This window comes from Notolabrus celidotus, chromosome 21 (genome assembly GCF_009762535.1).
Source record: "Notolabrus celidotus isolate fNotCel1 chromosome 21, fNotCel1.pri, whole genome shotgun sequence".
Lineage (NCBI taxonomy): Eukaryota > Metazoa > Chordata > Actinopteri > Labriformes > Labridae > Notolabrus > Notolabrus celidotus.
Genome location: NC_048292.1, coordinates 23,554,018 through 23,569,136, shown reverse-complemented (window position 1 = coordinate 23,569,136; position 15,119 = coordinate 23,554,018). Strand labels below are relative to the sequence as shown.

Sequence of the window (15,119 nt, the reverse complement as noted above, 5' to 3'; positions counted from 1 at the left end):
AGACACACATCAAGAGAGAAATGTTTCCTCCAGGATCTGAGCTTCAGGCCACATCAGAGAGGAAAAAAGGCACAATGAGAGATGGGAATAAAGAGAGGGAGGCGACAGAGTGACAACATAAAGTTATGCACCATTAGACTGAGCGTCTGTCTGGCTGTCAGTCAGCGCAGTGAGCAGGGTTCAGCTGGCTGTGAGTCACCGTCAGTCTGCAGTCTGCACTTTAAAGCTCCCTCAGGCAGGCAGGCAGGCGGGATGTTGGGGGGACGAGTCCAAGAGACTCTAACCGGCTTACACACTTCAGTCAACATTCTTTGAAACCGTGAAACATGCCTGAGAATGTCTCAGTGCACAGTGTCACATCCAAGAGGCATCTGTCAGTCGATAACAGATATGAAGGTTTGAAATGTAGAATCAGGCGTCTGATAGTGGAACGTCCATCGATGGTGATTCATTTAACAAGGTATCATTGTTTGCTTTGTCTTCTTAGAAACACACAAGACTCAAAATCAACAGGTGGCTCTGACATCAAGTCAGGATGTATGGATGCATGCAATCAGCATGATATTTGGAGTATCTCCTAAAGAAGCAGGCTTTTAAAAGCTTCCACAAACAACGCATGCACCATGCTAACCAAGCAAGTCTGAGTACAAGGTATAAACTTCCCCTGATCATTTGTAGCTCCATCTTCTAGTCAAAACAGTCCCTTCTGGCCAGGGTAAAATGCACCTAATAATTTTCCATCAGAGCCTCCTGTGCTTCAGTCCACTGCTCTCAATCATTGATGTTTACTAAACTACATTAATTCTATTGTACCACAGAATAATAGACATATGTTACGTTTAAAAGCCAAGAAAGTCCTGACAAACATGGGAAATAAACTCACATATAACTATAACTTATTGGCTGAAGGTTTGGCTAAAGGTTCTGACTTTAACACTCAAACAGGGGAAATCTGCATCTGAAAGGTTGATATGGGTGAATTGGTTTTAACATCCACAAAATCAAAAGTGCAAAGAAACATTAATACAAACAAACACTCTGTCCCAAGCTGGCTTCATCGCCACTGCTAACTACAAAAAATATGCTAGCACAAAATTGCGAATGAATCTTGTCACACTATTAACAGTTAGCTTTAAAGAAGAGTAAATTGAATGGTAACGTTAGCTGTTGTTTAATGGCGGCTGTGAGTTATTAGATTTTATTCTATTTACAATATGGTCAACTGTCCCTTCACACTTTTCCACATGCCCTTATCTATGCTGAGTCAGGAAGTAGTGATAGGGTGATAATTTGACAGATCCCCACTGTTGATTTGCAGATCTTGTACAGGCAAACAGTATCAAGGCTTGAGCCTCACACCCTTGCGTACCATCAGAGGAGTGAGGTCAGTGGGGACGTCACAGTGACTGTGATACTTGTGACGTACAGTTGGCGACATAAAAAAATGACTTATTTTGATTTCAGTGTGTGTGTGTGTGTGTGTGTGTGTGTGTGTGTGTGTGTGTGTGTGTGTGTGTGTGTGTGTGTGTGTGTGTGTGTGTGTGTGTTTGACAGCTATCTGATGATATTAATTTGGATGAGAGCATCCTCCCTTGTGTGTCTGTGTTTTTGTGTGTTTGTGTGTATGTGTGTGTGTGTGTGTGTGTGTGTGTGTCCTCTGTTTTACCCCTCAACTTCAGACACATTGCAACAGCCCTCAGGCAGTTTTTGAACATTAATGAATGAGGCTACAAGTGTGTGTGTGTGTGTGTGTGTGTGTGTGTGTGTGTGTGTGTGTGTGTGTGTGTGTGTGTGTGTGTGTGTGTGTGTGTGTGTGTGTGTTGCTATTTGTGTGTCCAGTCAATTAACCCCATCTTTAGAGACCCAACCCCCCTCGCATCCACCCCAAATTCTCTCTCTCTCTCATTCCCACCCTGGGGGCTGTTTTGCAGCGCCACCACACTTTTAACCGAGCGGTGACTTGTCGTTGCCATGGCAACAGACTCTTCCTGTTTTGTTTTTTTTTTACCTCTGAGGCCAAGAAAAGAAATGTCACCGCTTCTGGGTGGTGGTGGTGGTGGTGTTAGTGGACCCTCTGCGTACAAAAACACACCACAAACACACGACTGCATGCTGTGTACAGCGACATGAAAGCCACGTTCGATCAAGTCGTACGCATGTTTGACACACGCACACTGATGCATGGAGACACATCTGATGTTCTCTCAATCTGCAGCTTGTTAATCAGTCGTTACTTTTCCTCTCACCTCTGCAGCTTTTGTTGTGAAGGCATTTCATCTCCCTCTGAGTTAAACACTTCTGCTGTTCACCAGTCAGACAGATCATAAATGAGGGTCTTGCTACAGGAAGTCTGCCTCCTTGTCCTCATTCTTCATCAAACCATCAGAGCAACCACCAACTCTCTTTGGGTCCACTTTTGCTGACAACAGAAGGTTGTGTTGTTGATGGTTAGTATAGTCTGCTGACACTAATTAGAAAGCTGCTTTGCAACAACAACAATGCAACACTCTTTGTGCTCTCTGACTTCTTTTATTCAGATCTTCACCGTGTAGTTTACTTCTTTATCGGCACACACTGTACGGGGGGTGAATTTTTCTAACATGGCAATTTCGAAGATATTAAGATTACAAGTTTTTGCCCAAAGTAGTACATGACTGACTTGACTGACAGGTGGGAACCAGGGGTGCATCTCGCTCGGCTGGAATTGAAGCTTTCAGCAGTGTGTCTGCTCCCTGGTGGCTGGCGACAGTATGGGTAAAAAAATCTGTCTCCCCCATTCATTTGAATGGGGGAACAGTCAAACTTTAAAAAATAAATACACCTCGTACGAATGTTTCTCACATCTGTATGCTGTGGTGATATGTAGTTATTATTTGACTGTTTTGTGTTCAAGGCCTCTTTTTTCTGAAAATTTTATTTTTCGTTAGTTATTAGAGTTGAAAAAACGGGGTTTTACTTCCGTGTTTCCTTGATTCACAGCTGCTGTAGAGGGAAACTTCAAAGAACACACAGCGTCTTGTGACGTTACGCTGTAGGGCGGAGCTCGTTACAGTGGCTTCACAGGCTCTGGCTGCACAATGGCTGCGCCCAGGAGCGCCCGTTCGGAACCGTACAACAGGAAGAGCCGGAGCAACGCTGTCCATTTTTAGTTACAGTCTATGGCGGGAACACATAGCTGTTGGCTAGGAGGCTCAAACCCCGCCTCTTTACCTCACACTAAGTTTAGTTCAGCTCAGCATTACCAATATGGCTCCCACCGACAATTGGCTTCAAAACAGCGCTCAGGAACAGAAGGGTGACGTCACGGATACTACGTCCATTATTTATACAGCCTATGGTTAAGCCAACCGAATGCATAAAAACTTGTAGAAACCAACCAAAAGAAGGCATGACTTTATATATCCTTGCAGGCCAATCAGGCACAACCATCAGAAACTCTGGTTTCTGATGGTTGGTGTTGCTGAAATGCAAAAACCTGCCGTTCCCGATGTTGGCTCATGAAGTTAAGGGACTGTTCGTAACATGCAAGCAGTATCTATGTGACGTCACCCTTTGAGTTTGTCCGCAAGCCTCCACTCCACCTTCTTTTCCAAGGTTCTAAATTTGTACGTTCAAGTAAAAATTTCCAAAATGGCGACCGCCATCGTTTGGCCTTCATAAAGCCTTCTCCGATGGCGTCATTGAGACCTTGTCCATGTTTTATATAGTCTATGAGAACAACATTATTCATCATTGAAAATTTTACAAGAAAATAAAGTTAGTCTGAAGAATTGCTGCAGGAAAAAAAAGAAAAGTTTACGCTTAAATACTCTTTTGAAATGTTCCCTGACTTGTAGCCTTGTCTGCCATTTCAAGCAGAGCCCAGACTTTGCCATCCAATCATTTGTTGTCAATAACGACGGTGCAATGTCCATCGAGATTAACGGACCACTACAAACTAAGAGAATCAATGTATTGATGATCAAAATCAATGTGTTCACCTTTTAAAACTATTTTACTGCAATCCAAATCTCCGTCCAAGATTTTCAACAAACACAGGAGTTAAAGATGCAAACCAAGCTGACAGAACAAAGGACGTTCAATTAAACAACAATAAAAGAGATATTCAAGATCATGGAAGGTGGTAAGTTAGGGTATCAAATGATGTTATGAAATACTCATACTAGATTAACTGACCTACCAATTATGAAAGTATACTCTGGGGTTTTATTTTATATATTTTAAGCTTTAGGAGATCAGGTCTGCAGTCAGTTATCTCTTTTAAATCTCTTATCATAACATACTTTAACTGTAGAGCCTTACTTGATTTTGTCTGAATCTTATTTTATTTTAACCGTTTTAAGAAATATATTTCAAAAGAACTGTATTCCTTTAGGGTTCTTTTAGGGTAATTTTGTGTCTTTTAACAGATGTTTTATTGTTTTATCTTGACTTGTGTGATTTAATGAACTGCTTGTTTTATTTTGCTGCCTATGTAAAGCATGTATTATTATTATGAAATGTTTTACACTCTGATTAGAACACATGACTTTGAAACTGATGGCTTCATACCTGAAATATGTTTCTGTATCTTTAAAAAAATAAAGGCCTGAAAAGTTACAGGTAAAAATGGACAAAGGGTCAAGGTAAATATTGCACCACGAGAGAGGAAACTCAAAGTGTCTCTGAAGAAAGAAAATGAGCTCCAGGAGATGTTTAAACAGACTTGTGGGAGACACTTCCTGTATCCGTTTCTGTCTTCTGCTTTATCTGCTACCTGCTTTTGCCCAGAAGGCTCCAGTCTGCATCACTGACATTTCAGCACAATTGATTTTTCTTTCCTTTTTTTCACTTTGGCCCAAAACACTGTTTCATCTCTCCTGCAGTGAAGCTTCAACCTCTCATCTCTCTGCAAACTCCAGGTTTGTCTTCTGACAGGACGTATCCATCGTTTAAAGACAAACGCTGTCCTTCTTCACAAAAGAATGAATTGAAACAGATTTATCAAATCCTGGATATCACAAAGTTAGCTTCAAGATATTTCATCAGATGACCGAATTTTAAGAAACGGCCTGATGGAATTTTTCCAAATATCTACTCCCTCTTCGCTCAACGTTGAATTTCTAGACACACATAAGAAGTGTGAGTGGATCGGATATACGAGGGAAAAACAGACTCTAAAAGAGAGTTTAGGCCCTTATCTTTTCTGCTACATGATGCCCCTCTATCCTCCACCTTTATCACCTGCTATTGATCCTCCCTGAGCTCCACAGACTAAATCCTGCAGTGTTTCTTCACAGTGGCAGCTCTTTTCTTCAAGATGAAAAGCGAGATCTCTTCAGTGAGAAACACTTCACGGTCTTGCATTCTGCATGCTAAAGCAGAGGGGTGACATGATTGTCTCATTTACTCATCAGGAGTGCTTCTAATTATTATAACTGCATGTGTCAGTGAGTAATGATTACTCTTGTCAAAGTGCCAAGAGGAAATCTCAAAGCTGTTATAAATAAAAGGAGCAAATATTGAAACTAATTAAAGCATCATGGGCTGATAATAAAAGAAAGAAGCTGTTAAAACAAGAATTTATTTATGAAGAAAGCACCAAATAGAACACTGACTTTAAGCTACAGTGGGACTCTTCTCTCAAAAGCATAATCGCTCTCATTAGCTTGATCATGCTTGACAGAGAAGCAGTTTGAGTCTACCCCTGCAGTCATCTCTCAAACGTGTCGCCGCCTCCGCTTTAACGGCAGCCATTATCAAAGCTCTGTAATGACGAACTGGGGATGATTCAGCAGACTGGTTTGTCTATGGAGGGACTGGGCTTCTCTGCAGCCCTCAGCTTGACTGTCTGAGTCAGTGGCGCCACCAAGTGGATGTGATGGAGAATGTGAAATGCATGACCCTGCTTCAGGGACCTCTCAGACCGTTGCGCCGTGAGCAGGGGTTTGAAAAGTAGTAATCGTGCAGTGTGGTGCTCACCTCTGTCGTTCCCACTGGCATACTGAAGAGGCTTGCTCTTGTCGATGCTGTTGAAGCTCTGGCTGCGGCGGTTGAGGTTGGAGGATCCTGGGCTCCTGGAGGCCCCGCTGCCTGCAGCAGGAACTCTGGAGGGGCCCGGCAACCTGCAGGAGTGAGAGAAGAAGAAGAGAGGTTTAGAGTTTTTGTCCTGCAGATAAATAACCAACAGAGAGAGAGAGAGAGAGAGAGAGAGAGAGAGAGAGAGAGAGAGAGAGAGAGAGAGAGAGAGAGAGAGAGAGAGAGAGAGAGAGGCTCTGATGGCAGGGAGGTCAGAGCGAGGAACATGGTGTCAGTTACCTGATATCTTACTGAAGCCTCATGCAGGTTTATTGTTCAATAAAAACACATCTTTATCAAAGTTTAACCTTCACATTTTGTTTATTTTCTACATGTTTTCAAGTCTGATCTCACTCCACATGTACACTTTAAACGTATTGGGTTCATTTATGTATCTATTTATTTATTGCATTGCACATATAAGAGAACAAAACAAAACATCACTGCTCAATAAGAAGAGCCAGGATTAAACAGACTTGAAGGTTACTTCAACTAGCCACAAGACACTAACTGCAATTTTTCAATAAAGTACTGATATTTCAGATTTGGCCTCTGGGGGTGGCACACAATCATATTGCTGATGGAGCGCACCTAAACGGCGCTCTGGGAGAATATTTTTGCAGTTTGCATAATCCGGTGGAAATTCATAGACTTTTTAGAGCACTTCAAGATCCAATCAATACTAAAGTTTTGGTATATGTAAACTTGTAACAGCAGGAGAGGTGGATCCAGATTTTCAGAAAAAAGGAGCAACATATCGTGTGCATGCTTACCATACATGTGCGTACGTCATAGGTGCGCTCCGTCACTCACTACCAACACTAGCACTACACTCCAAATATCTGGAACAAACTACCAGAGAACTGCAAGTCCGCTGCAACTCTCAGCTCCTTTAAGTCAAAGCTGAAGACTTTCCTGTTTGCTGCTGCTTTCAATTAAATCAAATAATTGTTTATTTCTTAAACTGTAACTTTTTATTCTTGACAATCTAATATGATTATTACGATTTTTTTAATGACTATTTTTAATTTCATTTAAATGTCTTTTAATGTTCAACTGATTTAACTGTATTGATCATTTTATGTATAGCACTTTGAATTGCCTTGTTGCTGAAATACGCTTTATAAATAAATTTGCCTTGCCTTGCCTTGCCTTGCCTTGCCTTGCCTTGCCTTGCCTTGCCTTGCCTTGCCTTGCCTTGCCTTGCCTTGCCTTGCCTTGCCTTGCCTTGCCTTGCACCCTGAGAACTGGTTTTCAAACATTTCTTACCTGGTCAAATAATGGTCAAATAAAAAAACATCCCTGCATACAACACTGTCCAGCAAGCAAACTGTTCATGATGGAGCTGAGGGGTCCACAATAGTCAAGTTTACCTTGTTCATTATTATAATCTCTGTTCTTTTGATGTAAACATTTCACTCTGTGTCCGGTGAATGGGTAACCTGTATGTTTTGTGTGTTCGCAGCAGGTTTCAGGGCTTAAAGAGTAAAATATTCTGCCCACCATGAGACTCATCAAGGCAAAAATACAACAGCTGTTTTTGTAGAAAGATAGTTCATGTAATGTAAACATTTTCAGAATGTACTTTTTTGCACTAAAACAAAGGGACACATTTGGAGTTGTCCTTCTCTATAGGTTATTATTATGTTGTGATTTTACTGGTCCAGCCCACTTGAAATCAAATTGGGCTGTATGTGGCCCAAGAATTGAAATGAGTTTGACACTCCTTACATAGGCATTGAAGTAGAACAGAAAAGCTTTAGATTGATCGTAATATTTTTTTACATATCAGTATCAGGTTACTTTATTTGACCCTGCAGGTACATTTGTTTTGCTGCAAGATGAAATATCCGAAATTACAAAACAACTGTTGGATGACGGCACGATAAGACTGAGAACAACACAAACAAAGCAACACAAAATCTATTACAACACAAAAAGTATTCAGGGCTAAACCACCAATCAGAACATTAGTGAGAAAGAGAGGAAAAAAAGATGAATAAATAATGATGTATAAAAATCACTGTGATAAATAGATAACATCTGGAATACAACCAATGTGAGAGCAAAAATAATATAAATCAGAATGTTCTTTTTTTGTATTAATCATCCAGACTGTTCCACAAATGAACGTGTCACTGATTAAAATACACACTCATGAAATGTTAAGCCTTCATTGTAGTATGCATAACTATTTGTGTGAAAACTACCCAGAAGAAGTTCAGATTACTAAAATGATTGAGGGTTATTTATCCAAAGACCTTATTCAATAAATAAGATATTCTTAAGTTCATCACATATTTTCCTTTATTCACTTATTGGTTCAAAACGTCCTCTCACTGCTGCTTGCTGAGCTTCAGTACACAGACAGTGACACAAAGAAGGAACCTCGGACTGAAAAGGCTTTAATGTATGGCTGATTTATAGTTCTGCGTATAAATTCTCCGCCGAAACGCTTGAGGGCAGTGTGATCTCTCTGATAGTCGGTCGCCTGCTTCCGGCCTTGCTATGATCTTTGTTTACTTTTCCACAAAATTCAGAGCGTGTTATGTTAATCTACAGCTGATACATGTTGCTGTTTATCATACAGACATGATTACATGAAGAATAGAGAGGAGGAGATGAAATACACGGCCGATGTGCGGCCGATGAGCGGGGATCCTGGAAGTGCTGTAAATGCGGAAAATACAATGCAGCCGAGCGGACCAATCACAGGGCTTGCGTTCCCCATTGAATCTACGGGTAGTTACATTTTCGAGGAGGTGCACGTCAGCTACGTGCGTAGGCCTCGGCGTAGGTACAGGAGCTACGCGGACCTCCGGTGTAAGCTACGCCATCCATTAAACGCAGAAGTATAAAACAGCCTTTAGTGAGTTTGATCTATAGGAGACTAATCTAAAGGTTTATGGACCAGAGGGCTTTTAATATTGATGTGAGTGTAGTTAAAAGAAATATTAAGTAAAATGTGAACGTGTCCGTTAAGTTTGAAGTCAGAAACCCTGCCAGCAGTAATAACAAGTCTCACTTCAGACTCAAGAAGACTCAAAGAAGAGAAAGAATTCTGCCTTGAGCTGAACTTTATAGGGTACGTATAAGAAGGCTCACTATGAGCTGAAAGAGTCCCTCCACAGTGACCCCAGACTCTGAGATGAAGATGAAGAGACATCAGGAGAGTGTGTGTTAGACACAGTGTGTGTTCCCTGGTGGGCTGAGAGAAAGGATGAAAGGAGGACGTGATCTTTGACTTCTGGTGGAGCTACGTGACAGAATGCAGAACGACACAAAACTTTGCTTCATGGCGGACTGATGGGATTCTGAAAAAGTAAGTAGGAGCACATGAAAATAAAATTACGTTGAAGGAATCCAACAGCTCCTAACTGTGTCCTTCCCTCTGACAGCCTCCTACATGTAAACTCCCTGTGTGTTCCTTTACCTCGACTGACTCTGTGCACAGAAAAAAAAAAGGCTCACCCTCACACCTACAGAACAGCTTTGTGTTTTCACTCAGTCTCTCTACGTCTTCACACACAACACTCACATAATCTTTCTCTCTCCACAGAGTCAAAGCTGCTGGTGTCAAATGTTGATTTGCGATGCTGCAGCTGGAGGATTTTCACGAGTCCTGTGAGAGCTTTCAAAGAATTATCTCATCAAAAACCTGTTGTTATTCTACAATAACTGTACATTATTTACACTTTTTGCCAAACGCTTTCACACATCTGTTCATCTGTAAGTTATTTCTAGAACAGATTCAGCATCTGGTTCATGGGTTGTTGCAGAGTTTATGACGTCTTGGATCAGTTATGGCCATTAATCCTAACTATTGTGTTCTGTTGGGACTGTTTATGTGACTGTACTCCAAAGAAATAATTCATGTCAGAGTCAGCATGAAGAGTCAAAACTCATTAAGTGCAGCAGGCTGGGCTGAGGCCGAGGGCTTGTAAAATTTACAACCCTGGTCCATTTCTTGGACTATTTCAGGCCTCTGGCCTCCAGTAGAGTTACATTTGTGGTGGATGTTAAAGGCCATGGATGGGTCAAACAAACAGGGGACTGATATCAGGGAGACTGAGAAGGGCACCTGCTTTCAAACACCGTTTAGGGTGAATTTAAATGTTTTGATGCAGTGTCAATAAGTGGGGGGTCTGGGGGGAATTTTGAGCAGCTAACACTCAATTCCCTGCATCGTGTTGAATATTTATGAGACTATTTGTGCTGGAAATTGAATTATGAAAAAGAAAACACAAAACTGTGTATTTATTTATTTCCAATTATGGATTATATTACATAATTAACTGCATAACATAATGAACTACATGGGTATGCAGAGGTCACTTTTTTTTAACTTTTAATACATTTTAGGGGCATCCAGAGGGCACTTATTTGAGATTTTTACATAGATGGGGAATGTAGAGGGCACTTTTTCGTGCATTCTCCTCTGAAAGGGCACCAGAGATGCACATTTTTTATGTTTTATCTACTGCAGTGGAATCCAAGAGGGCACTTTAGAGAGTTTTCTTTTGGACATGATGGTCATGTCTTGCTTTGGTGTGATGTAACGAGTGACATTATGAGTGTAAAGGTGTTTGGTGTTACCTGTTAGCTGGTACGTCATCGCATGGCACGTGCACGCTGCTCGGTTTAATGTCGGACTTTAAATATCTGAAATATCTTAACTAATGAAGTTGAGCGTCCTTCTTGTCGAACAGTATTCACTCTGCTTTGAGCTCGTAGGTTTAATGTTTTCTTCTGTGTCGCTGTCGCTAGTTTCAGCTGGGTTTACATTCCGCTCCAAACTTTTATCCTGCGACGTGATTGGCTGTTGCCGTCTTCTTCTTCTTCTGTCTAATTCGGGTGCTAACTAGCGCCCTCTCTTTCCCAGTGGTTTGGGGGTGTAATAACAGGTTTAAATATAGCGTTTTTTTGTATCGAACATTTTTTAAATTGAACAGATTGGTTTAATGGTGTTTGCTACAGAAGGTTCAGGTAAATAAGACTAAAGTTATGGCAGTTATTGAGTTTTCCCTAATGTCAATTAATGTGTTAAAGAGGCTGGCTGCAGAAACACCAGAAACCACATAGACATGAATGGGGAAAAGGCGATCTTTGCAGCATTAATAAACATGTTTACAGCCTGGTTAAAAAAACAGCTTGGCCCTACGAAGCTAATCTCTCTATCAGTACACACTGTATGGGGGTGAATTTTTTTCTAAAGCAACGGTTCAGAAGATATTAAGATTCCAATTTTTTGCCCATATAAGGACATGACTGACATGACTCCCGGTCGGGAACACATAGGTGTTGGCTCGGAGGCTCACACTACGTCACACTCTGCCTGGTTGAGTTCCGCATTTCCAATATGGCTGCCACCCGTCGATTGGCTTCAAAACAGCTCTCAGGAACAGATGGGTGACGTCACGGATACTACATCCATATTTTATAAAGTCTATGGTTAAAGCTGGGGTTGGTAGTCAGATTTAGATACACTTTTTGTCATACTGGTTAAAATTATCTTTATGTTCCGATGACAATCAATATATAATGTGTTCTTAAAAAAGACATTTACATTTCATGTTTGTTTGTGTTTTTAACTTTCACTATAAGAATGTTTTGATGTTTTCTTAGCGCTGAGTGAGACATGAGTTGACGTTGTGTAAAACACAAATGATGTGCTGAGGACCGGTTTTGAATCAGTCACCATCATATGGTCGTGAATCAGCAGCGCTTGTGCATGTGAGCGGGGGCGTCGTTTTTGAGGAGCTCCGGGGGGGGGTAGACGAAGTCCTGAGGAAATGCTACATTCAAATTCATGCTTGTTTTCCATGACTACCAAACCTAGCTTTAAAATGAGGGCACCTTTATATTAGACAATCATTCCTGATACCTATGAAAGTGATCTGTACGGGATAGCATGCTTGTGATTGAGTGAGAATAGAGGCGGGAGGTGTATGTGTAGGTGTGTGTGTGTGTGTGTGTGTGTGTGTGTGGGGGGGGGGGGGGGGGAGTTGAGAGATAGAAAAAGGTTGATGAATGAAACAGAGCCAAGTTACCAGAGTTTGTTGTTTCTTGCGTTGGCTATGGCCCACAGTAGCCTGTTTTAGTGGTGACAATAAAGCACATTCAAACCGGACCAGTTTGTCTTGCAGCATCAATAAACAGAACGCTACAATGTTTATATTGAGAAAAATTATTTCACGAAAATTATCTATATATCGTTTTATCGCCCAGCCCTGACCTCACCCCACTGGTTCCTGAAGAGGTTGATAACCTTTCCTGTTTCAGCGTCCAGACCATAGTCAGGAAACACAGGGGAGACTTATTGGTCTGCTCCAGTGCTGAAGTTAATGCTGACTTCAGGCTAACCCCTGTACACTTTAACTTGTCAGCTTCAGAAAGTGAAGGCTTTATTATCTGCATGCAAACTAATCTTTTCATTGATACTCTGATGATAATATCTACCACTATCCCTCGCTCTCTCTCTGCTGGGAAACAGCTTCAACACGCTCGCCTCAGTCAAATCAGCAACACCCCTAATTATGCAAATCTGTAATGAATGAGTTACAGTATCTCGACTGATAGCATGCCCCGACGGTCAAGAAGTCACAACATGGTCTGTGAGTATGTTCAGTTTCAGTTTAGATAGCTGATTTGCATATTGTGATTAGTCTAGGAGTAGTACTATGACAAAATGCCTTACAGGGGATAAAAAGACAAGAAACAGCAAACCAATACCACAAGGCCTCAGAGCTAACACGCTGCAGGGAAGTAACATGAAGAAGCAGCAGACGGTGAGTCGGGATTAAAGGTAGGGAACACTCCAACAAATGCTCGCTGAGCGAAGACCTTGCTTGCATCACAGGGCCTTGGGTGTTTCTGTTTATAGCTGGGTCTTTGTGCAGAGCGAGAAGGAGAGAGAGCAGCAGCAACAGATTCAAACAACTTGGTGTCTTTCTGTCTCCCTGCCTGAAAGCTGTCGTGATGTCCTTTAGCAAAGATAATTGATTTGCTCCGCTGGATGTGTCACACGCGTCTGTAGCGCAGATGGAGCCGAGATGTCGGGAAGGAAAGTTCTTTTAAAGGGTGGAATCTTGAAGTGGTCAAAACCCACAGCAAGATGAAATATACATATTTCATGAGCTCCGTTTCCTGTGTCAGGTCTTAACTCAATGAAACCAAACAAATAGATTAATGAGCTGCTCAGATACATAAAATGATCTCTCTTCACTGCCCGTCGTGCTGCCTCTGTACGTCGGTGAATAAAGGTGACTTTATTTTTATTCAGTCTGGCTTTTATGGAGCGTTTAACAATTTTATTACTTACTTTTTACTATTATATTTATTTTAATGTTGTTATATTATTTTAATAATTTTATCTATGTATTTGTTTGTTTGTTTTTTATTTATCTACTCAGTTTAATTGATATTTTTAGCCTTCATTTTATTTTCAACTCTTATCCTTACCGTTTTTAATTTATTTATTTTAACTACTCATATTCTTACTACAATTTGATGCTTATACACATATTTTATTGTTGTTGGTGTGCATTACTCTCTATTTTAAAATATTTTTTTGTGTTTTAATATGTCTTGCCATTATTTTAATCCTACTTCTTTCTTGTTTTCAATTGCTGTAAAGCACTTTGCGTTGCATTTGATTTGTATGAAAGGTGCTACATGAATAAAGCTTGATTGATTGATTGAATATGATTCAGTTCATATAGAAATGAGAGGGTTCCCATCTTTATGATTTAGTCTATCCTGCTTTATCTGTCCAACGTGTTTGGTCAACCTAATCGCACTGATTCAGATAGTATCAAAGCACGGATCAACAGCAACCTGCACTTCGTAAAACAGGACATTTTCCACACTTTTTCTCTGAAACTGTTTTTTCTACATTTAAAATTAGAACAATGCTCAGCAATCAAGCAGCCCTCACAGCATGGAGTCAGAGCGAAACTGCCTTAAAAGTCAGCCCATGTGCTGAACCATGCAAACATGTTTTCATAGTGTGCAAGAGAACAAAAATAAATGTCACTAAGTGCAAAAAAAGAGCATTGAATGTGCAGTTCTTCCATTCTAAAGCCCTCATCCTAACACTGGTAAGAGACGCAGATCCAATGAGTTCTCAACACATTCAGAAACATACACGCACATACACATTCACGACAAGTGCAAACGCAAAAGCACTGCTCATGATAGCTGAAGGGCCTCAAGCTCCCACAGGTACAATCAACAAGAAAGGGAGCAGAGGAGGAAAAGAGACCAAACAATTAGAAGAAAAAAACTGTGAAGAAAGGAAAAAGAACAAAGGAAAGAAGTGAGGAAATGGGAGTGAAAGAGAAATAGATGCAAAGAGAGAGATATTCAGAGAGAAAAACACAGAAGATACAAACCCTGGCAAAAGAAAATGAGAGATAAACAGAAGGAAAATGAGGGTGAGATTGAGGCAATTCAGATGGAAATCAGAGGTAGGCCCTTTTATCATAAGAGTCTTTCATCTTTCAAAATACATGTTTGATGATGCATCAGCAGAATGGAGCTAAATAAGAGCGGAGTAAGATCTGAATTCTGGACACTGACTTTGTTTTGGATCTTTCAGACGCACAAAGGATTTCCAGCTTCACAGCAAGGTCACACAAAAAAAGAAAGACTGGACCAACACTAGCTCAGCCTGTCAGACTTTATGTTGTCAGTGAGTCTGGAGATTCAAACCACAACCTTCCTGAGACTCTCCTCTGTTAATGCTTCAGCTTACCCGACTGAGCAGGTCTACGATTCCCACCCCCAGCAGAGCAAGGCCTAGCCACCACAGACTTATTAACGTAGAGAGACACCACGAGCCAGCAACAAGCTGTCAAACATCACCCCCTGCTGCGAAGATGATGAACTCTATCAGGACAGTATCAGGATTTCAGCCCTGAGGGATAACAAACAGATGTGCAACAACAAAACCAAGGAGGGAAATATAAAGGCATCAAGGACAGAGTGATTTTATGTTCTTATAAAAGAAAGTTTACCAGTTTCAACGCTCATTTTTAGTCTTTCAACTGTTCAAATCTAAA

The 15,119-nt window shown here is 41.0% G+C and overlaps 1 protein-coding gene across 1 annotated transcript in view; it reads right to left on the bottom strand.

Moving 5' to 3' along the window:
- The window catches only part of nav3 (neuron navigator 3), a 292,564-nt gene that overhangs the window by 140,534 nt on the left and 136,911 nt on the right, over positions 1-15,119 (bottom strand). Inside the window, exon 7 of the mRNA XM_034673746.1 lies at positions 5,962-6,104. Coding sequence (XP_034529637.1) covers positions 5,962-6,104 — 143 coding nt within the window. The remainder of the gene's footprint in view (positions 1-5,961; positions 6,105-15,119) is intronic.